We start from the raw sequence: 22,633 nt of genomic DNA, 5'->3' as shown, positions 1-22,633 counted from the left end.
AGAGATTGTTAGAGAAATTATTTCTCTTCACTTCTTGACAAGATCACCACTTGTAAAGAATAATCTTTATTCAATTAAATTGGAAGAATTTATTTATGGTACAGAGAAGATTGACAGCACACACAACATTGGATATGAATAATAAATAAAATATTGACCACAAAAACAATATCAAGACTTTACCTTCTCTTGATCCAATATAACATTCAAAATCCTTCTTGGAACATATATCCTTTTCCTTATTGTCTTTCCAAGCAAATACTTGGAGAGCTTCTCATCCAGTGATGCTACTCTGAAAGCATCATCCTCCGAGCACACTTCATTGACCAAAATGGTACCTCTAGTCTTCCCATTGATCTGAACAGGCAGCACAATGGTTGACTCTTTCAAGTACTTGCTTTTGGCCTGAATTCAATCCAAGTAACGTGAGATTACCATTTAAATGTTTAAATTAGTTATAAACACAATACTTTAATTGTTAGTTTTTGAAGAACTTGGAAAAGAAAAGGCACAAATGCATTTCAGGCACACGTCCCAATATATTATAGGAACACACCAACAAAAGAATCTTCAAGTTGTCTCCTAACTTGCATTTATTTAACAACATGAGGAACACAAACCTTTTCGGAAGTTCTAAAGACAACATACTTCTGTTTCCCTCAATCTACAATTATTCAAATGCATTGGATCTAAAAGTATCGACAACTGTTGAACACATTGATCAAAGTATCATGAGACGAAATGCTAAATTTATTCAGTTTTGTTTATTACCTTTTCATTATATGATGCCTCTTTAGCTTGCACTAAGATGATAAGGCAAAGTATGCTTAGGAGCTCCAGCATTAGAACCACACAGATAAATCTTGAGACTATCTTGCTTAACTCAAGGTAAGATTGAAATGAACTCCAACGAGTTGTTTAATGGTTGTTACAATGTGAAAAATATGATGCCCTTATGCCTTGCAACAAAGTGGCAAGGCATCCATTCTAGAGACCAGGTTTGCCGAATCTACTGGCCGCGCATGCATTTCTCAATTTGAAAAATACAGTTTGTTTACAAAAAAAAAAAAGTAAAAACAATTGGAGTGCAAAGTTTTATGGGTCAAGGGGAGGCACGATCTAAGTTCCATAATTTGTCCTTGGAGACAAGGATCACACTGCTTCATTGTAGGCTAGTATCAGAATCTTTCTTTTTTGGTGATGCCTTTGCATGAATATTCTTCCAAAATAACTCATTTTTCTAATCTCAAAAAGCAAAAAGTGCATACATCCCATACAAGTAGATGGCAACCTTCAAATGAGAAGTAGAGTGATCATATTTAACATTTTATACTTTCAATGTTTTTTCACATATTCATTCAATATATGCTTAATTCCTTAACTTACACATCAACAAGTGAAAAATTACGTATAAATTATTAGTACAAAATTTTTAGATATTTTCCTTCAAATTCTAAAAACTTTAGCACAATTAAGGGCGAAATAATCAGTGGACAAGCTAAGGTTACCTTTAACCTAGGCAAACTAAGGTTAAATGACAAAAAATAAAGCAAATTCTAAAGATCTGGAAGGCCATATATGTAATATCCTCTTTTTGAAGGGTGACTACCCAAGGGAAAGGGGGTATCTATGCAAAAATCCCTTCTCTCTTCTTTTTACTTTTTTATTGGGGGAGGGGTGTGGTGGGAAGTTAGCAAAAGAATTAGATAATTTTAGAATTATATCATTTGACTGAAAAACCCAGAGGTTCCATTTCCTGTTTTGAAGAGTTATAGTATATAGCAAAGGTCCGAAGCAAGGTCCGCCGTATCGGTACCGGTTGGCGTACCGGTGGCGGGCCGGACCGGTACGGTACCGGTCCGGTCCGGTACGTACCGGCCGGTATCGGTACAGTACCGGCCGGTACCGCGAGCCAAAAACCACAGCGCCTCGCGCTGTGGTTCATAAAAAAAAAATTCGTACCGGTTCGCACAAGAAAACCGGAGATACCGGTTTTCTTGTGGTTCCGGTACCGGCTTAGGACCGGACCGGTACGTACCGGCCGGTACGGACCAGTACGGCATTCCATGGTCCGAAGAAGAAGTGAAGATCGGGATTTGATGTGGTTTTCAGAGTCTTTATATTTAGGCCGTATGGAAGTCGGAACTTAATTACCTTATTTCTTCAATAACTTCAAAGATTTCAACCAGAAACTAACAAGACATGCTATTTAGAAGAAATAAGCTAAGAAAGATAGATCATCAGCAGAAAACTTTTATACTGATTTCTGTCTGCTATAATTTGATTCATGGGAATGAATTTGCAACTGCATGAAGCACAAATCTTGTAAATGCCTGGATCATGCAACATCAATGTCTATGCCCCAACAATCTATATGCTTGATAAGGATTAGTAACATTTGAAGTCAGAAAGGAATAATCATCAAATAACGTTGAATCTTCACAAAATTTCCGAACTAATTTTTTTAATAATATAAATGCATCAAGAAAAATCCCTCTCAAAGTACCGCGTCATGCAATGGTGCCTTACTGGAAGAATTTAAAATCATACAATGTCCAAAAAAAAAAAAATCTCAAAGACGGTGGATTGAGAGTTACACATACATTGCCAAATGATCTGTATAGCCTTAATTTATTTCCAAGCAGTTGAAAAAAAACAGGGGCATTATTGTAATCTAATTTGGAACCAAATGCATCTAAAAAAGTTAATCAATGAGAAAATGATGACAACTTATTTGCCTGGTTAAATTAGAAGAACATCCTTATCTTTTGTGAAATTATGTGAAAAAGGAAGGTCATTTAGAAATTTGGCAATGTGTATAAGCCCTTCTCTTACCACCTTTTTCTTTCTTCTTTGAGGGAGAGAGAGAAGGAAACCCCCCAACCCCCGCCGCACTAGGAAGTCTAGAATTACGCAGGTCCCAATGTTTTGGAGATGTACCATCCAAGAATCATACCCAGAACATCTGGTTGCTAGGTGAGGAATGTGATCACTAGGGCAAGCCCTAGTTCACCTTTCTCAAATTACAACTCTATCCTATATGTTTAGGCACATGGATATATGCATTTTAGAAACAAAAACTGCACTGTATTTAACCTTTTTGTTCCCTTAATGAATAGGGTGATAGATCAACACCATGTAATTAAGCAAAAAAAAGGGAAAAAAAGAGTTGTAGACAGGGCTTTCAGGTTTTGAAAGATTGGTAATGTTCCCTTTTGCATGAAACAGTCTTACATACAAGTCTTGCAACTTTTAGAACTCAGCATATATAAATTATTTAGTTAAGCAGTAATGTACAGAGTGCAAAAATCAACTACTCTAGACGAGCCACACCTCTCAGCATCAAAGAATGGTAAAATCATACCTCTGGAAAATGTTCATAGGCCAATGTATTTGAGTGTCCCAGTCGAAACCAGAGCTCCTCAGCCATGTGTGGTGCAAAAGGAGAAAGCAACAAGACAAACGGCTCGATAATTGATTTTGGACAAGTATCCCACTAAAGCGTATACAAAGCAATGAATATATTAGATAATTGTAGCTGCCGCCTAAAAATAGGATCTTACAACGAGCTAAATCTTGCAACAAGCTTAATGAAGCATTTCTAAAATATGACATGGCAGGTGTGCATCTAATAAATACATGAAAATACAATAATTTATAATATCAACTAGTATTCATAAAAAGCAGCATGGAGATATGTACTGGATAAAACAAGAAATTTATAAGCAACTAGAACTAAAGAAGTAAACTGATGAATCGCCTAGAGAAGCAAACTGATGAATCGCTTATCTTAGCATGATGTGGAACCTGATAAATATATGAATTCTCAACATACGAGAATAACACAATGCCAAACTGTCGTATGGAACAAATGTCCGGTCAAGATGTGCTTTATTAAGTTGTAGCGTATTATGTCATGCAGCATATGAGTTACTATTGTTATCAGATTCCAAAATTAACAAAGTACTAACTTCTATCTGATACTTCACTAAGCATAAGCTCAGGTTAGATTTCAATTACAAACTTATGAACAGTAATAATAGTGCAGACCATCCATTTCACTAGTGTTGAATGGTTAAAGAACCCTATTCAGCATTTAAACAACCAAAGTTGAAATCTGGTAGGATATTTTTCATTAGGATTAGATATTGTACTTGCTCAGATTATCATAATGGATCATCTATAAACAGATAGTGGCTGCAATAGTTTAGAAACTATATCTTTAATGTTTAGTCATGTAAACCACCAACAGAGCGATTGATCAGCTGTCTGGCAGCGAACACTGACTGGCCAACTTTTGAACTCAACAACAAACAACCTGAACACAAGCTAGGCCCAGCTTGCTCTCACTCAGCTTGATACAGCTTGAGATAAAAATAATATTATACACAAATAATATTTACAGAAAAACTTATATTTTCATTATGTACTATTATCTATTTCCTTAAGACATATATCACCCGTTAGATCTTAGTCTACATGCCTAAATGTTCACTAATTTTAAACACTGCACTTATCAAATTAACAGCAAGACTAGTAGGGCCTCTAAATGCCCTGATCCTCCCATTTTTTTTCCCTTTTGGAACACTCCACAGTGGCAGCAGCACAAATCTTCCTCCATCCTCTGACCCTTCATGGCCTCCAACCTCCATCTTGATACCATCTATCTCTTCCTCTTGTCACCTCTAAACCCCATTTCTCACCTCTAAACCCCATTTCCACAGCTTCATTTCCTTACCATAAAATCCCAAATCGCTTTTTAGGTTTGAAATTTGCCTCCATTTCAGCTTCCGCTCTTTGCGACTCCACGATCCAAGCCTTGAGGAGTACAACTCCATGATCTTGGTTCTATCTGTAAGGTCTTCAATGCATTTTGCTTCTCCTACTGCCACCCATTATAGTGGCCCACGAAGGTCTCCATCGCCTAGGGTCCTAGACAGCGTCCTATGCCCAACTTTTACCGCATCAGGTCATTCTTTGGTTATGAGAACTAAAGAACCAACATCAAGTTGCATGAGTAAAGAAGAGCGGCATGGGATGAAGCCACAATAGGTTCAATGAGAATCTAAAGAAGCGGCGAATATGAGCTGGAATTCAAGATTAACCTAGCCAAGCTCAAGCTAGCTCGATATCAGATGAGCCAAGCTCAAGCTTCATCTTCTCAGCTTGACTCTAGCTTGAGTTGAGCTCAAGCTGGCCATCTTATTTTTCGAGCTGAGACCGAGCTAGACACATGTTGAATATGTTCAGCTTGTTAACACCCCTTCTGGCAACCCATCAGTAGTTTGTGTTAACCAGAAGTAGCAATGGCTCCAGAAGGCTGAAAAATAATGAGTCAAAAGACTACTCCATCCTATATTTGTTAATGACTGTGAAGTCTAGTTGTTTAAATCAATAGATCATGCTGAAGATTGAAAAGTTACATAAATATCATGGGATTCACATGAAATCCTCCCAACTGTGTTTTTTTGGGAAAATTTAATTTTAGCTTCTTGTGTCACCAATAGTTTTTCAGAAGAAACAAATGAACCAATGAAATTTTCAATTTTTCAGTATATGGACTTGTATATGTATAAATTATTCATATATTAGTCTAATTCAAGCAGCACAGAGTCAAATAATTAAATGCTCATTATGCAAGACCTTCTAAAGACCTTCAGTTGCAGTCAGATCATTCAAGATAGAAAAAGCGTTCACAAATATGCAAACAATCAGTAAAGCCATGTGCAATATAAACTGTAACTAGCAAGGATTGAAATACCAATACTGAGGCAATACTGAGGGTGGTACGGGTTCTTCCCAAGAATGGTACATTACCGGCCACTACTGTACTAACCCTTGGGATGGTGTAATTTTTCTGTTTGTGGTTTTGATATGTAATATAGATATCAAGTCAATCGTGTTCTGTTTTTCTAATGTACAATATGGATATGGATTGAATGTTGCATCATGGCCTACTATACCAATATAATTGGCATTTGTTGTCTTTTAGCACCAATCAACTATGGGAGCAAATTGCCTCTAGCACTAGAAATTTTGTTAGTTAGTCTCTATCACTCACGATCAAAACTTATGAACTATGTAGATAGATAGCTGCAAAGTCTAGAGGATCTGCAACCAAAAATTTTGACAACTCAACATTTGACTTTTATTCCATACAATAAGTGAGCATGCAAGCGATCAGGATTCAAAGGTTTCCGATTAAAAGTCCTATGAAGTTTCCATAGAGTCAACATTAACCATTACATTCCACTAGATTTCAATATTTCTATGTTTGAATAATTTTTGGCATGTTTTATTTTATTATTAAGTCAGAAAATTCTATTCTTAGTATGATTTAATGCCCAATCATTTGTCTTTCACACTTCATTCTGGGTCAGCCAACATGGCCCTCCAGCTTAAAAAAAAAACAAATTGCCATCCCGACCAAGATGGGCTTGTTACTAGCTCATATAAATAGAAACCAATTGGGGCGACCGGTTCATCCCATTCCCATGCTTTAAAAATAAAAAGATTATCATCCCAATCAGGACGGGCCTTGTACTAGGTGTACTGCCTTGGTGTCAGTTGGTATTGATGAGGATGAGCGGTACGTCCTAGCTTCACCTATTTTGGCGACCCGGCACTCATCTTAGTGTCATTTTTGCACCATAACAAAACAATACTAATGGTACTGTTCCGTTTCAATGTATTCAAATCCATGGTAATTACAATGTAACAATTAAGAGATCATTAACTGGGGAAACATTTAACCGAAAGAATCATGACCAGATCGTAACATGAACTATATGTAGACACAAGAAACAGCAAGAAAAAAAAAAGTAATAATTGCTTACAAAGATGCAGAAGAAGAACCTTAAAAAAAGGTTGCTTCAAATAAATGAAAAGTGTGAAACAGATATCTTGAGTCATATCATCATGAAAGAAGACAAGTCAAATGGCTTTTTGGTCAATTCTTACAAATTGTAAAGATAAATAGAAAAACAAAATGGCCTCTTATGATAATATTAAGAATGAAATTTATGCAGTAAGCCAGAACCATAAGTTTTCATTCTGAACTGCCCACAAAAACCTATGCATGTGATCTCATGCTTAAGCTAATGCCTCAAAGTATATGTGGCACCTTATATGCAGAATTGACAAATTCCATCATTGCAGAAATTCCTGTATTAAATCTTGTTTCTTCAATCTCTTCCACTACCTGAATAAGATGAGCATAAACTTATTGACATTTGACAACCAAGAACAAATGATAAATGAATATGGATTATCGCACAAGTACTATTTTACAACTACAATTTTAAACGTGACACCAAACATGCATGCATACATACACAGATGCATGCATGCATATGTGTATGCATGCATGCATACCTGCACATGTGTGTGCATGCACACAATAGAGCTAGACCACACTTTAACTCCATATCTTGTAAAAGGAGTTAATGATTTTAAAATCAGTGACAGGCTGTCCAAATTGAGGATCCAAATTGTTGAACTTGATTTGCACCATAAAAAAAAGTAAAGAAACAAAAAATCATATACTTTGGTGGTCTCTAACCTATGCATGAAGTTGGTGCAAAAATAAACGGTATCAATTATACTAATGTAGTAAAATACATGATCGTGCACATAAATCAAAAATTCACCTTATGGATCATGATATAAACATCTTAAAATATGGATAGATTTAAATTCCCTTGGTTTTGATGATTAGATCATAGTGAAACAAAGTATCATACTATTAAAAATGTCCATTTTGGCATCTATTTGATAATTAAATTAGGTACCATCAAAACAGAACATTTAGTTTCTCAAGCATCTTTTGTAGTACAAATCACGTTGCTAATGATACAAATAATTGAAAAAAGTAGAAGAAAAGAGCTCACATGTTATCCATGAATTACAACACCGAACTTTCAAGGAAAAAAGTATAGATACTGAGGAGAATGTAAATTAAATGTCATGATCCAATAAGTTTTTGAGTGGAGAAAACCTATACATAAGATATTCCATTGAGAAGAGTGCTTGAATTGAATGTATCAAGGAAGGAATAATAAAAGCACACTGCTCAGGGCAATGCAGGTCAACACTTCAGAGCATGTCTTTTTATGGAAGGAGGGGTCAGGACCCACCTCCAACCCCAAATTAAAATGAGGAAAATAGTTTGCAACACATCATCTCCAACTACCATACTGTGAACAGAATTTTCACACTAAGATGTGGGACAGATAAACTAAGTCAAAGTTCACCAAGCTGGCTGTTTTGTCAAGAAAGAAATTTTACCAAGTAACCAACATTAAAAAACAAAAAAAAAAAGACAGTCTTGAAAAATATAATCATGTCATTCGGCGGCTATCCATCAATTAGCTAACTTAGTAACTTACAGAAAGTTTGCCAAGGAACCAATAATATGAAAGAGAGAGACAATCTTGAAAAACATAACCATGTCATTGGGAGGACTCCACCAAGTAGCAAACAAACTTTATTGACAAATCCTGCAGCTCTAGGCCCACTGCAGATAGAGACAACAAGCAAGTTGTCCTTTCAAAGCTTTGAAGGGGTATACTTATAACATGGATTTGGGAGGCAGTTGATGGAGGCAACATGTTAAGGAAATAGTGAAAGGAGATGGAACTGGGATGAAACTTGAATAAAGTTTGACATTGATTAGATATACATCAGGTTTATGCAAGTTACTCTACATGGAGAAACCAACTCAAAAGCATATAGTTGTATATAAAAGGATTTGTGTGCACGCAGATTTCCACAAGCCTATTGTAATTCATCCAAACAGCAAGCCTTATCCTATCTACATGGGTTCAGCTTCAGGGGTCAAAATACGGTCCATCAAAGTTTGAGAAAGTATTACAGTACGAGAAAGTATTACAACCAGCTCTCAACCCAAGATCAAGCCTCTAAAGATTGGCGCTAATTTCCTAGCCAAGGCAATTCAGGCTAAAGAGTGCTAGTGGCAAAACCTGTAAGGTGAAACCTGGGAGCTCTCAACCCAGAGCTAGAGATTCCAGTAATTTCAATAAGGTTAGCAACTAAATATTTCCATTTCTTCCATTTCTATGCTCTAGTTGGTTTGCAATATCCCATTTGCCCACATTCTTAGTCAGCTGTTACGAGGTTTTATAGATTTTTCTTTGTTTTAATTCACAACTTGTTCCTCCTTCCCCCAAGTTGTCATCCTTTTAGATCCAAAACCATTCGTTTAATATTGATTAAATAAAGAACTTCTTACACTCATTATATTGCAGTTTTCTCGGAGCTCCTTTGGCAACATTATGACCATTCCCCTATTGGTTTTTTCTAGGCTTCTACAGTTTGTGGCAGCTTTAAATTCCATGTCTGCAGCTGCTACTCCACTTTTAGCTGAATTTAAACTATCAAGACTCACTCCCACAATGAAGTTTCAAACTGCAGCATCTTCAGTATGGATGTTAAGCTGGTTGACAGTGGACATAAGTAAATTGGTGGATTGTTTTGTAGGCATCAGTTACCTAGCAAGCTAATAAAGGAATGAGAAAGTATGCATCAATCATTGTGCTAACAATATTATCCAAGCAAGAATCAACCAGAAAAAAAAATGCAAATCGCCTCATATCAAGGTCGGAGGAACCGGTACCAGGCTCCATACCGGTTCGCCGGTGGAACGACTCGGTACGGACCATGCCGGGCCCGTACCGAGGGAAGAACCGTGGGCGAGAGGAAGAGAGAGAGAGAGCACGGGGGACAGACGCCAGCGGAGCGCCCTCTCTCTCCCTCCCTCCCCGCTAGCTCTCTCCTTCCTTCTCCTTTTTTGGCTCCGGCAATGCATTCCGTTTTCATTGCCAGAACCATACCGGCGAGCCACCAGTACAGCTCGAGACAGCTGGAACCGTCCAGTTCGGGACGGTTCCGCCGACCCTGCCTTATATGCATTGGCAACTTCCATGGGATTGTTTCAGGTGCTTGTGTGAATATCGGTGTAATTTGAAGCCTCTACGGCATGGCACACACATGTGCATCCAAGCAGCCAAGTCAAAAGTGTATCTACCAAATATATTTAAATGATTCAGAAGCATCCCACTAGCCACTGGGATAACCTAAATCCTAAATATATATGAAATAATAAATCATTAAATGTTGACCTCAACATCTTTTGACAATATTATACTACCATATTGCTCTTTATTAAATAGTAATAAGATACAAGAAATATGATGAGCAAGATCGACAATTTCAATAAAGCCACTTTCTGATATCTCTAGAATTTAAATCAAAATTGAGAAGAATTTGACCTTCTCAATGCATTTGTGAAGAGTATGGAGCTGTTCGAAAGTTGGCTCATCATCAGTGGCAACTGTTCCATCCTTATACATTCCATCTGGTAAGGGAGGGCCCACAATCAGCCTCCAAGTCCTCCCGAGAAACCGATGAACACCTTCAATCCCACCAGTACTCCATGTTTTTGAATCTCTAAAGGGAAAAGACAGATAATAATTGGAGTCCACATCTATGTCATGGGAATGATTTTATTTTCATTTAGAATTAACAAAGAACATAAGACTACCTTAATGGTCCCATGAACATTTCATACAAGCGAAGAGAATCTGCACCATATTCAGAAACAACATCATCGGGATTGATGACATTTCCTCTACTCTTACTCATTTTGTAGGCTCTAGCAACTAAACGAATGTCCGGATTATCTTTTAGGACATAAAAATCACCAATCTTTGTAACCTGGATGATAGTTCTATACATATTAGAGGGTGAAGGATTGCAAAAGAAAATTGTAAAATAAAAAAATTGTGATTTTACAGCTTCACAAAGATAAAAATTGTCAGCAAACCTTGTCCACAGGTATCTTTTCTTGATGATGATTGCCTGTGATGCTGATGGACTCAGCAGAAACCAATCTCCCTTCTTGGTCTCTCCATGCCGTATATTCAACCTGTTCCTAAATTCATTAGAAATAAACAATGATAAACTTAGCAACTGTGCTTCAGGAAAGCAATTTTACTTACCTCTCCAAGTATTAGCCCTTGATTTATAAGGCACTGGAAAGGTTCCTTCGTGGAAACTACACCTATATCATAGAGGACCTGAGAATTGAAAGATTTAAGGTGAGCTACAAGCATGACAAACCAAAGATAGATAATTCAGCAAGATGCATGCAGCAGCAAAAATGCATGTGTATATATATGCACCCATAAACATATTCAGACATACACCAGGTTTCATGACACAGGAAAAATGAAAAAAATGCAGAACTTAACAATAATTAAGATGCAAAAGGTCCAGATGTGCCCTGAAATACATGAAAATGATCTAAGTGTTGCCAGATAAAAAGGAAAAAAAAATATATTAACAGTATATACATTAATTATTTGGAGGACCACGGTTAAAGCAGAAGGAAAGTAATTGCAGAACTAACCCATAAGTGGGCTCTATCTCACCACAAAATGTACTATTATAGTCTCGGCTAACTGAAACCCCAAAACATTTTCACTTGTCAGGTCAAGCATACTAACACAATAAAAAAGAAAGGTAATTCCCAATTAAAAAATATACCCTCCAAAAATCCAATTAGACTCTGCTTTCAGATCTCTAACTAAAATTTTGTAAAGAAATTAATGTGCCATGAGAAAGCCTTCCAGGATATAAGTTCCAATGAAAAGGCATTTTGGTATAAAAACCTGTCTTACCATGAAGTATTTGCAAGCCAAGATTTTCTCTATTAATATATAGTCATTGGGCTGACCAAAGCTTTTAAGTACTGATACATACTGGACGGTACATGGTATACTGTCCTGACTACTGACCCAGTATGCTATAGGTACAGTACAGGGAGGCTTGGTACTTTCCTGTGCAAACACATGTGCAGCCTTACAGGAGCTGTGCTGACTCCAGAACTGTATTGCATGTTTTGGTACTGGGGACAGTACTGCTACCATACCATGCCTGTAAGGAACAAATATGGGGTCCGTTACTAAGACCTAAAAACTGGTTTGACAGACTAAGAGGGCAGAATTCTTGACACTAATACAGCCACTTTTTGACTTCATGTGATCAAAGCCCGATTAAACTTTTGATAATTCATATTACGTCCCAGGATACCATCAAACACCAATATGGTTTTCCCTTATGGACCCTTGACCATCTCTGCTATGTCCTTCAAAAAGAAAATGCTAGTAAGTCTCTGATATCCTTTCTTCCATTAAGTAAAAGGTCAGTCCCGCTCTTCCTTAGTCAGAAGGGACTCGAAACCATAAAGCCTAACTAACATCAGCACGTAGTTCAAATATAACAGAATGGTACATAATATCTGCAAAAAATGAATTCCAAGCATCTAGATTTCAAACAATTACAAGTGAAGTATGAGATATTGAATTGAACTTCAAGAAGCGTTTCTTATACTTTTAAACACCCAATGATAACAAGTTCATCTAAAAAGTGCACCATTTTCACATTATGATGAGAAAATAAAAAACCTACCAAATTATCATGCATTAGGATGTTTATTATATATGGTTTGAGAGAAACCTTGTGCCAAAACCTGGCATAAAGCAAGTGCAGGACAGAATGCTCAGCACCACCAACATAGATATCGACGGGGCCCCAATACCTAGATAAATCCAATGAAGGAATGCTTTGCGGTATCATACTTAACGCAAAAAAATCCTTTCATAAAGCAAAAAAAAAAAAAAGGAGTTTGCTTACCTTTCTTTTGCCCTATCAACCAATGCAGTTGAATTTTTTGGATCCATAAATCTCAAATAGTACCTACATCAGACAGGCAATGAGTTAGTCATTTCATATATTATTAGATTCTCAAAAGTTTTGACATGAAGAATTTCCTTGTTGACAATTTGACACAGAGTATACTTTTTCGCAGCAAGGGAAACATTATCTAACCAATAATGACAGAAAAAATTTGAACTTAGTATTTATGCTATTACAATTATGCTTGATGCATAATCTGCTCAGTTCATTCATTAAGCCTTCTCAAGTTTGAGTTTGTTCTATGGCCGACCCCACAATTTATAGAAAAGGATTAGATGATGATGAGGATGATATTTAGTTTAATTTAAATCTACATAAAAATATGCATGATCAGTAAATATTAAAAATAAATTAAAAATATCCAACTAAACATTTTCTGGTTTTATAAATAGAATATATCTCTGCTGCCAAAACTTCAGTTTCGGACCACAAGAAGAGGCTATAAAGCATGACCTGATTTCTGGCAAAGATCTGTCTTGAGTAGACAAAACCACGTTTAAAGCTTAAATGTAAAACTTGTCCATGAAGCAAGATGATAAGACTAGTAATGTTGAGTAATAGTCCGAAGGGCAGAAGGTTGATTTCAGCAAAAGCTGCATCAATCAATGATGTCATAGTTTTTGTGCATTATAGAATAGATTCTATGGAATAGCTACCGTGATTCACCTTCTTAAAGTGATTGGTTCGGTATGGAAAATAGTATCAACAATGGTAAACAACTTCATGGATTACTTTCAAAAATGAGGCCTAGATCAAGAGCATGATGAGCTGCATGCCAGCTAGTAAAATGGAATTAGTAATTGCCATGCACTTTTCAGCCCAAAAAGGGCATCATCTAAAAGTCCGGTTGACAAAATCTGCACTAATTATGGGCCAGACCATACAGCACAAGGGTGCACAAATTTATACCCGAGAATTGATAGGCGAACCCAAAGAGAATCCGCTGATAACTTGCAGATATATTAAATCTCAATAACTTGCACACTTTATTTTACTCTGGCATATCATACATATTCTTTGACAGAAGACTGATCATCTAAGCCTCTAAGGATGCAGAGCTTCAAAGCCCAAACTAGATATGTCAGGGTCAAATTTAGTGTTCAAGGGACACATTGTCAATACAATGGAACTGAGCATCTAGTAATACATTATTTAAAAGCAATCATCTGTTACAAATGCTTAAGGCTTGCACAATGTTGACATTTTTATGACCATTAAACACTTGCAGGGATCATTTTTTGCATGATTAGATATTCTAAAATATTTGGGAGAAACAACGATTAAAGTATTTATTAAGCTGGACATATTATTCTTCTTTGACCATAAAATAGAGAGATGAGTCACTACCATCTATCCTCAAAGTTAGCATGAATTCAATGTTGTGAAAGCCAATTAGGGACCATAGGGCCAGTGTTCCTGAGGTGCATGGGAATTCTGTTGTGAAAATGGAGACTTCTGGAGCTTCAAAACAAAGACGCTACCCTTTTGCCCTAGTACTATAATGACCAATCTCTGCCCTTCATGCTAAACAGAAATGTCAAGCATTTCTTTTTTTCTTTTTTGATAGGATGGATGGATCATATTCGTCTAGTATGAATATATCCAACAAAATCAGAAAATAATATGTCGTGAAGGGAACCGGAACAGCCAACGAGACAATCCACAATACTTCACTAGAATGCTCTACCACATACGAGGCCACCCAGTCCGCAGCCTTATTCGCCTCCTGGTAGACATGCCTAGCACACAAGGAGACACACTCCCTCGACATCCTCCAAATGACTTGCAAGAGGGGCTGTACCTATGCCACCCCTGACTGCTCTCTTCTTAAATCCTTGGATGAACCAAAAGCAAGAGTGAAACTTGTCAGAAAGCTAGAAACTATGGTTTGCCTAACTAAGCTGAATCGGGCAGTTTGGCCTGTACCGAGGCCACCCAGCAGGGGACTGGGTTGGCTAACCACTTGTTTTTGGAACCGGCTCTGAATAGGCGGAATCAGCTTCGAACCTATTAGAACCGGTTCCGAACCGCACAAACTCGGTCCGAACCGGTAGTCGGACTAGTTTTGAATCGCTCACTTTCTTCTTTTGGTTTTTAAAGATCCTAACGTATCTAAACAACCTCCCGGGCCAAAAGCGCATCGATTCAGCACGATTCAAGGAAGATTCAACCCAAAATAAGGCATGTTTTCTCTTCCCCACCTCATTTTCTCTCTTATTTTTTTTGGACACAGAAAAAATTTCTTAAAATTGCAAAATAAGAAAAAAACATGCCAAAATTTTTAATTTTGGTATAATTTCATGATAGGTTATATATCTATGGATGATTTACACGATCCCACAAAAAATTTTAATTTTCGGATTATCTAAATTTTAAAATTAAAAAATATATATTTGGATAAAAAATAAAATAAAATAAAAAATGTAAAATCAAAAGCGTATTTATAGGCATGCAAGCTACTCCGGCTAAATTTAGTATCAATTTATTCAAATTTTGATGCAATCATGCGCATAGTGGCTTAGGCCTAAATTTTAAAAAAATGAGAAATAAGTAAGCTTTTGATGCATGCCCATGAGTATAGAAAAATATATATAGCATTCATGGTAGGGTTCTACATTGATCTGAGCTCAAATTAATTTTTTAAAATATTTATATTTAATTATTTTAAATTTAAAAAAGATTAAAACATATACTTAATACTGAAAATTATAAAAAAAAGTAGTACGTATTACATATTTCATAAGTATTTTATGAAGTAAAAAACATATTTTTCTCAATTTATGGTATTAACCATTTTTTAAATTTAAAAATTATTAAAAAATATAAATAAATAAAAAATATAAAAAATTAGTACTATATTAGATAATTTGGATGTGTTTTTTGAAATAAAAAATATATTTTTAATCATAACGTAATATTGCTATTTTTAAATAATTGATAAACTGACGTACTTGATAAACTTACAAGAATGGAATCATAAAAAAAAAAGAAGCCAGAGTGTGACGTTGGTTGGGATCATAGGTAAATGCTTTTGGATCGGCACCATTGGAAGTGTAACTAGTGCAACACAAAGTTCAAGGAAGGAGGGATAACCGGATTGAAGCAGCACTTAGCTAGTGGTTATTCCGATATATCTATAAGCCGGAAATAGCTACAGGAGGTCCGACAGCTGATGAATAAGCATTTTGCTGATTTCAGAGTAGCGAAGGAAAGGGTTGCTAAGAAGAAGACGAAGGCGGATCGCCGAGCGGCAAAGCCACCTTCCTATTACTTCAGAAAGCCAGATGAGGCGTCTGCTTCAGATGACGAGGAGGCACAAATCTGAGCTACCATTCAGGCGAACCTATATGATAAGTGGCAATAGGATGAGGGTGGCTAGGTATAGGGCTCAATTTGGGCCCTTACACTATGAGTCAAATTTTGATTCTGTGAGCAGCAGGGTTGATCCAGAGTTCAGAAGGATTTCCTCAGTTAGGAAGGCCGTTAGCAGGGGCGGTGGCCATATTACATCTATGCTGGAGACTTTTGATCGTAGAAACAAGTCCTCCAGGGAGATTCCATCAGGAGCCACCATCCATGATGGAGGTCCACATGCCTTTTCCAGCAAGGATTCGAAGGAGCATAGGGTTGATACAATGCAAAAGAAGGATGAGAAGAAGGATATGTGGCAAGCTATTGGATCTTGGTTTCACTTCAGCTACATCCCAATGAATACAACAGACTATACATACTATAGGTCTGCCATTTTCTTCATATAGGCTGCTGGTCCCGTTGTAGATTCTCCAGGATCGAAGGACATCTATGGTGTGTTTCTTGGCAACAATGAGCTAGAGAAATAGATTGCCTCATACAAAAACAAGTGACCCACATATTTGTTAATTTTAGGATTTTCATGTTGCTTCTTGTAGCATGTAACATTTCACTGATCATTTTATATTTTGTATCACTTTAAAATAATAAGATTCATTATTTAGGTTATACTGGGGTCATAGAAACATCAAAAAACATCAAGAAATATCAAATTATGCTTAAAATCATTGAAAAAATTGACTACTAGTAAATCAAAGCTAAAAAGCTTTTTGTTTTTAAAAAAAGGGCGAAATCGGCATGCCTAAGCGTACCATGTGTTGGTACGGTACCGAATAAGTACCGTACCGAACCGCCTGCTGACCGGTATGGGTCTTGATATCGGTACGGCGGATTTTGCTAGAAACAATATCCAATCTGATGTATTTTGATTATAGCTGGGTTGATGGGACGTGGATTATGATTTTTTTCTTCTATATGGATCTAGTAATCTACTTGCTTTTCAAATGATAATATGGCAGGTATATGGTAATTTAGATAGTGTATGAGACATTATGTACATGATAATTATGCATGCTTCTAAGTTTAGCATGCATAGAAAACCATAATATTAGCTAAGAACCTGGACCATCTTCCTTGCAAAAATATGGCATTTAGACAAATAACATGATAAGCAAACAAAAATAGAGAGTTTGGAAGGCTAGAAAAAGCCATATTGAGGGTGCTTAGGGCGTATCTATGCATACCCATCAATATCCTTCATCAATACAATCCTCGGTTTTGCACATACTAAACCCACCCTTGGTTGGGATGGGTTCAATCCTTGACATATAAGAAATTTTTTTATATTGATAAAAGAAGAGAGGGAGGAGAGAGAGGGGGGGAGGGAAGAAAGAAAATGGTTTCATTGAAAGCATTGTTAAATGACAGACTGAATAACAAAAACATTTATATACACAAAGAGAACAACCAAGTATACAGAAAATATTTCTTCAAAGCTGTAGCATAACTTTTTTACCAGCAGGAGCCAGCCCATTGTGGCATTGTACTCATTTCACGTTTTGCAGGTTTCCCAGATGTAGGATCCAAGGTTTTAACCTGAATATAGAGATGCACTTAGTATAATTTTCATCATATGGGTTGTGCAGAAGGATGTTACAATTAACAATAACACAGATTATAACTAATTCTTATCTTTGATGAACAAAACTAGCAAGTAAATTAATTGTGCAGTACAAGTGAGGTTGTAAAAAAAATGTTCAACTAATTAGAATTATGAAATGATTCTCTCCATGTATATAGGCACCCTTTCTTTTATTCACCACAATTCTGTACTTCTATTCAACTCTTTGGAAATGGGTATACTGACTGAGATGGTAATCAGAAGTCGGCATCAACTTGATGACTTCAAACCAAATGTGCTTATTTCATTGAGGAGAGTATTTGAGCTTCATTAGAAGTTCTAAGAGAAAGAGAAAGATCAACTGAAACCAGGATAGAAATAGGTAAAATTAGGAGTTTAAAGAAGTCAACCCAGCAAATGATATAAGCATATCTAGAGTTGCATGTAGAAAGAGCTAGTGATGTGTCGTTGTAGAAAGTATGTTTGATGAGAACAGTGGGAGATGTGGTCCACAAGATCTATAAAAAATTATGGCCTGCAGAGAAATACGATGAGTTGCTCTGACCTCAAACATCATGTCTTTATTGTTTTTCTTTTCCTTTTTTTTATTTGTGGCGGTGGAAATTGAGGTGAACTGCCGTGTGGGAGGCCACAACTGACATGAAGATGTAGAGAGAGAGAGGAGTGAAACTTTTCTTGTTGGCATTTGGTGAAATGAAATGGTGTGATTAAAGAACCAAGTCCTCGACAATACTCCCTTCAGTGCTGGCCCTTGCATATCTACTTTTATGCTACTCGAGACTGATAAACATCTGACATGGAGCTATTTTTCTCTCAAAAAAGCTATCAAGTGCAACGTAGTTGATAGCAAATCGTCTGACTCCTGGTCTTAAGATCTCTCCCTCTTCATACCTCCTCATTAGTGAAAAGATCCATGTATGGTTATAAATATATCTGGTGATAGTTTGAGCTATCTCCACTGGCTGTTGCATCCTATGAATCTTCGCAATGTCCATCAACATGAGGTCAATACAATGTGCGGCACATAGGGTCCAAAAAAATGTGGTTGCTGCTCCATTAAGATCTCTCTAACGACCTATATTGTGGCCCATTATCAGTGATGACCTGCACGACATTCTTCTCGCCTACTTGATCAATCACCTTCTTCATTAATTTGAGGATGTACGTGGTGACGTCCACCTTATCGGAAGCATCAACTAACTTATGGAAGAAAGTCTTCGTATCACAATACATCAAAAAGTTGATAATGCTCCGCTTAGTAGGACCGGTCCATCACACATCGCCATCAGTCCATATGTGGGCTACTTGATTTTGTATGAGGCAATCCTCTTTTCTAGCTCCTCATTATTGTCAAGAAGCTCGTCGTATATGTTCTTCGGTCCTAAAAAATCTACACCGGGACCGGCAGCCTGTATGGAGAAAATGGCAGACCTATAATACGTATTGTCTGCCACATTCACTGAGATATGATTGAAATGGAACCAAGATCCAATAACTCGCCACATATCCTTCTTCTCGTGCTTCTTAGGCATTGTATCAATCCTCTGCTACTTCGAATATCCGCTAGAAAAGGCATATGGATCTAAATCATGGATGATTGCTTCTGGTGGAATCTTTCTAGATGACTTTTTTTGCTACCAAAAGTCTCCAGCATAGATGCAATACGGCCACCGTCTCTGAGACGGCCTCCCTAACTGAGGAGATCATCCTGAACTATAAATCTGCCCTACTACTCGATCCTTATACCTGGCCACCTCATTCTATTGTCACTGATCATCCAGATTCGCCTGCATATAAGCCTAGATCTGTGCCTCCTTATCATCTGGAACATTTGCCTCCTCTGACTTCCTAAAGTGATAAAAAGATAGCTCTGTCGCTCGGCGGCCCACCTTCGTCTTTCTTCTTGAAAACCCTCTTCTTCGCCGCTTTAAAATCGGCGAAGTGCTTCTTCATCAATTGTCGAACCTCCTATGGGTATTTCGAACGCAGATACATCAGGATAACCACCAGCTAGGTGCTGCTTCAACCTAGTTACCCCTTCTTTAAACTTTGTGTTGCACTAGTTGCACTTCTAATGATGCCGACCCGAAAGTATTTTCCCATGATCCCCACTAATGTCACGCTCTAGCTTTTTTTTCTTTGATTCCATTTCTGCAGGTTTATCAAGTACGTCAATTTATTAATTATTTAAAAATAGCAAAATTTCGTTATGATGAAGATATTTTTTTATCTCAAAAAATACATCTAATTTATCTAATACTTAATACTATTTTTTCATATTTTTTATTTATCTATATATTTTTAATAATTTTTAAATTTAAAAATATGTTTAAACATCATAAATTCAGAAAAATATATTTTCTACTTCAGAAAATACTTCTGAATTATGTAATATGTACTACTAATTTTTCATAATTTTTGGTATTAATTATATATTTTAAAAAAATATAATTTAAAAATAATTTTAAAATATAAATATTTTAAAAAAATTAATTTTAGCTCAGATAGATGTAGAATCCAACAATAGATGTTATATATATTTTTCTAGGCCCGTGGGCATGCATCAAAGGCTATTTATTTCTCTATTTTTTTCAAATTTAGGCCTAAGCCACTATACGCACAATCGCATCAAAACTTGAATAAGTAAACACCAAATTTTGCTTGAGAGCTTGCATGCCCCTAAATACGCTTCTGATTTTATTTTTTTTTGAATTTTATTTTTTTATTTTTTTATGTCATTGTGTAGATCATTCGTAGATCTACAATATATCATAAAATCAAGCCCAAATTGAAAATTTTGGCATAATTTCTTCTTATTTTGCAAATTGTGAGCTATTTTTTTTAGCCCAAAAAATAGAGAAAATGAGATAGGGGAGAAAAGGCACACCTAATTTAGGCTGGGATCTTCCTTCAATTGCACTGAATCGGTCTGATTTTGCAAATTGGAAAAAAAAAGGAGAGTCGTTTAAGCCTTAAGACTCTAAACAAAATAGAGAAGAAGGTATCAGAAAGGCCCTTTAACAAAAGAAGGAAAGGGGAGGGGGCTCGATTCCCAACCAGGTCGACTGGGTGCAAACCGGATGGTTCCCACCGAGTTCAAATGGAACCGGCCAGTTCGGTCCGGTTCAGGCCTTTTTCGGTCAGTTCGGAACCCGTTCCGACCGGTTCAGGGCCAGAACCGAATTTAATGGACGAACCAACCCAGTTCCCTACCAGGTCAACTCAGTGTAGGCCAACCCGAGCGGTTCAGTCCAGTTCGGCCTACCTTGCTTCAGCCTTAGTCCAAGGGTCCCTCCTTATTCTTGTGGCACGTGCTACAAATGAAAAGACCTTACTTATTTTCAAAAAGCTATCTTCCTTGGTTTTATGACATCAACTTTAACAAATAGTCTCTAGTCCACCCATGCAATGCTCACTAACCTTCTTCACTGCAAAACATTTTAATCATAAACAAAGTTTAACCGATAATCATCATATTATCTTTTTTATTAGTTCTTTATCGTATTTCACAAATGCATAACACTCTTGCACAGCATCATCACTTGATCTATCATTCATGATCTTGTTTGAGACATCCTCATTAATATTTTTGTCCTCTTGTAAAAATGGAAACCAAGGTAGTGACCTTTGTCCCTCAATCCTTACTAATTACCAACAAAAGAACTGAGTCACATGGTTATGCATACATCAGTTTATCCGAACAAATTTTCAAACCTTTGCATTCTAGAATTTCCTCCCATCAGTCAATCTAAACTCTAGCAGTTATCTAATACAATTAGCCATTACATAAAATATCTCATAAATTATTTTCCCCTAGTGTATATATATATATATATTTGCTTGACGGGTTCTTTATACAATGCGTATACGAATACACCCAATAAAATCAGAAAACATAAGCTCACGGAGTGCCTGTGACAGCTCCTCCTCCTGATCATAGAGTGTATCCTGAGTGGTGGGCCGCGTAGGCAGCCACCCAGTCAGCCGCCCCGTTGGCTTCTCTGAATATATGCTTGGCCTTGAAGGCCACCCCATCCCTCATCATCATCCCTATGTCCCGGTTCAGATGGTGGTCCGTGCTCTCTCCACTCCCCCCCCCCCGAATCCACCCGATGACCGTGGTCGAATCGCCCCCCAGGATGATCGAACTGACTTGCAGCACCTGCCGTGCATGTCGAAGATCTGCACAGGTAGCTCGCAACTCCGCCCCCGGAACCGACGTGTCAAACAAAAATATATTTTTTTCTTACAGTTTTCGGTGAATTGTATAGCAACATGAAGTCTTCACTCTTCAAAATCATTTCACTGCTTTAAATGAATGTCAAATTTTGGGAAATTTTTTGTTTCTTCATGAAAATTTAAAACTAAACTTCTGCAAATATATATATATATATATATATATATATTACTTCATGATTAAACATATAAACATTTTGTTTTGACATGTATTATTAGGGGAACTCTCATTTTTCACACAATCACCTAAAGTTTAACCACAGATTAGATATTAATATAAGGTACTTCTTGGCTCTCACAGTAAGAAAATTAAAAAGGTACAACAATACAAAATTGAACTGCTTTATATCCTCTTGCACACACTTATCATGGTATACAAATGCCCTAATTAAGATGCCTCCTTTGTTCTCCTTTAATTTCTTCAAATTTGCCTTTATGCACACATAGAACTCTAATCAGAATTACTCCTACACAAATATTGAAAAAATCAACATGCATGGCCATCTCTATTACAATTATCCACGGAAGCAAGTAAAATTGTAAATTTAAGTTAGTCTCTTCACTTTGTGAAAGAAGTATGCAACTTTTTTTCAGAAAGAATCCAGATAAGCAGATCTTTCTCATTTTTTTTGAAAAATGAAAAATGTTTTCTAGACAAATATTGCATAG

The 22,633-nt window shown here is 36.7% G+C and overlaps 1 protein-coding gene across 2 annotated transcripts in view; it reads right to left on the bottom strand.

Moving 5' to 3' along the window:
* Positions 1 to 50: 50 nt before the first annotated feature.
* LOC103696254 (leucine--tRNA ligase, chloroplastic/mitochondrial) overlaps positions 51 to 22,633 on the bottom strand; it is a 31,166-nt gene continuing 8,583 nt past the window's right edge. Inside the window, exons 11-20 of one of the 2 annotated variants that reach the window (XM_026801006.2) lie at positions 17,603 to 17,682; positions 12,715 to 12,777; positions 12,538 to 12,619; positions 11,019 to 11,096; positions 10,844 to 10,945; positions 10,562 to 10,734; positions 10,290 to 10,467; positions 7,124 to 7,201; positions 3,365 to 3,496; positions 51 to 405 (exon numbers count right to left, since the gene is read on the bottom strand). In XM_026801006.2, coding sequence (XP_026656807.2) covers positions 172 to 405; positions 3,365 to 3,496; positions 7,124 to 7,201; positions 10,290 to 10,467; positions 10,562 to 10,734; positions 10,844 to 10,945; positions 11,019 to 11,096; positions 12,538 to 12,619; positions 12,715 to 12,777; positions 17,603 to 17,682 — 1,200 coding nt within the window. In that variant the 3' untranslated portion in view covers positions 51 to 171. Of the gene's footprint in view, positions 406 to 3,364; positions 3,497 to 4,702; positions 4,961 to 7,123; positions 7,202 to 10,289; positions 10,468 to 10,561; positions 10,735 to 10,843; positions 10,946 to 11,018; positions 11,097 to 12,537; positions 12,620 to 12,714; positions 12,778 to 17,602; positions 17,683 to 22,633 lie in introns of those variants that run through there. The other variant, XM_026801008.2, reaches the window with a different exon arrangement.

This window comes from Phoenix dactylifera, chromosome 8 (genome assembly GCF_009389715.1).
Source record: "Phoenix dactylifera cultivar Barhee BC4 chromosome 8, palm_55x_up_171113_PBpolish2nd_filt_p, whole genome shotgun sequence".
NCBI lineage: Eukaryota > Viridiplantae > Streptophyta > Magnoliopsida > Arecales > Arecaceae > Phoenix > Phoenix dactylifera.
Note: the sequence above shows the minus strand (reverse complement) of the source record. Positions and strands in the feature narration are given on the sequence as shown.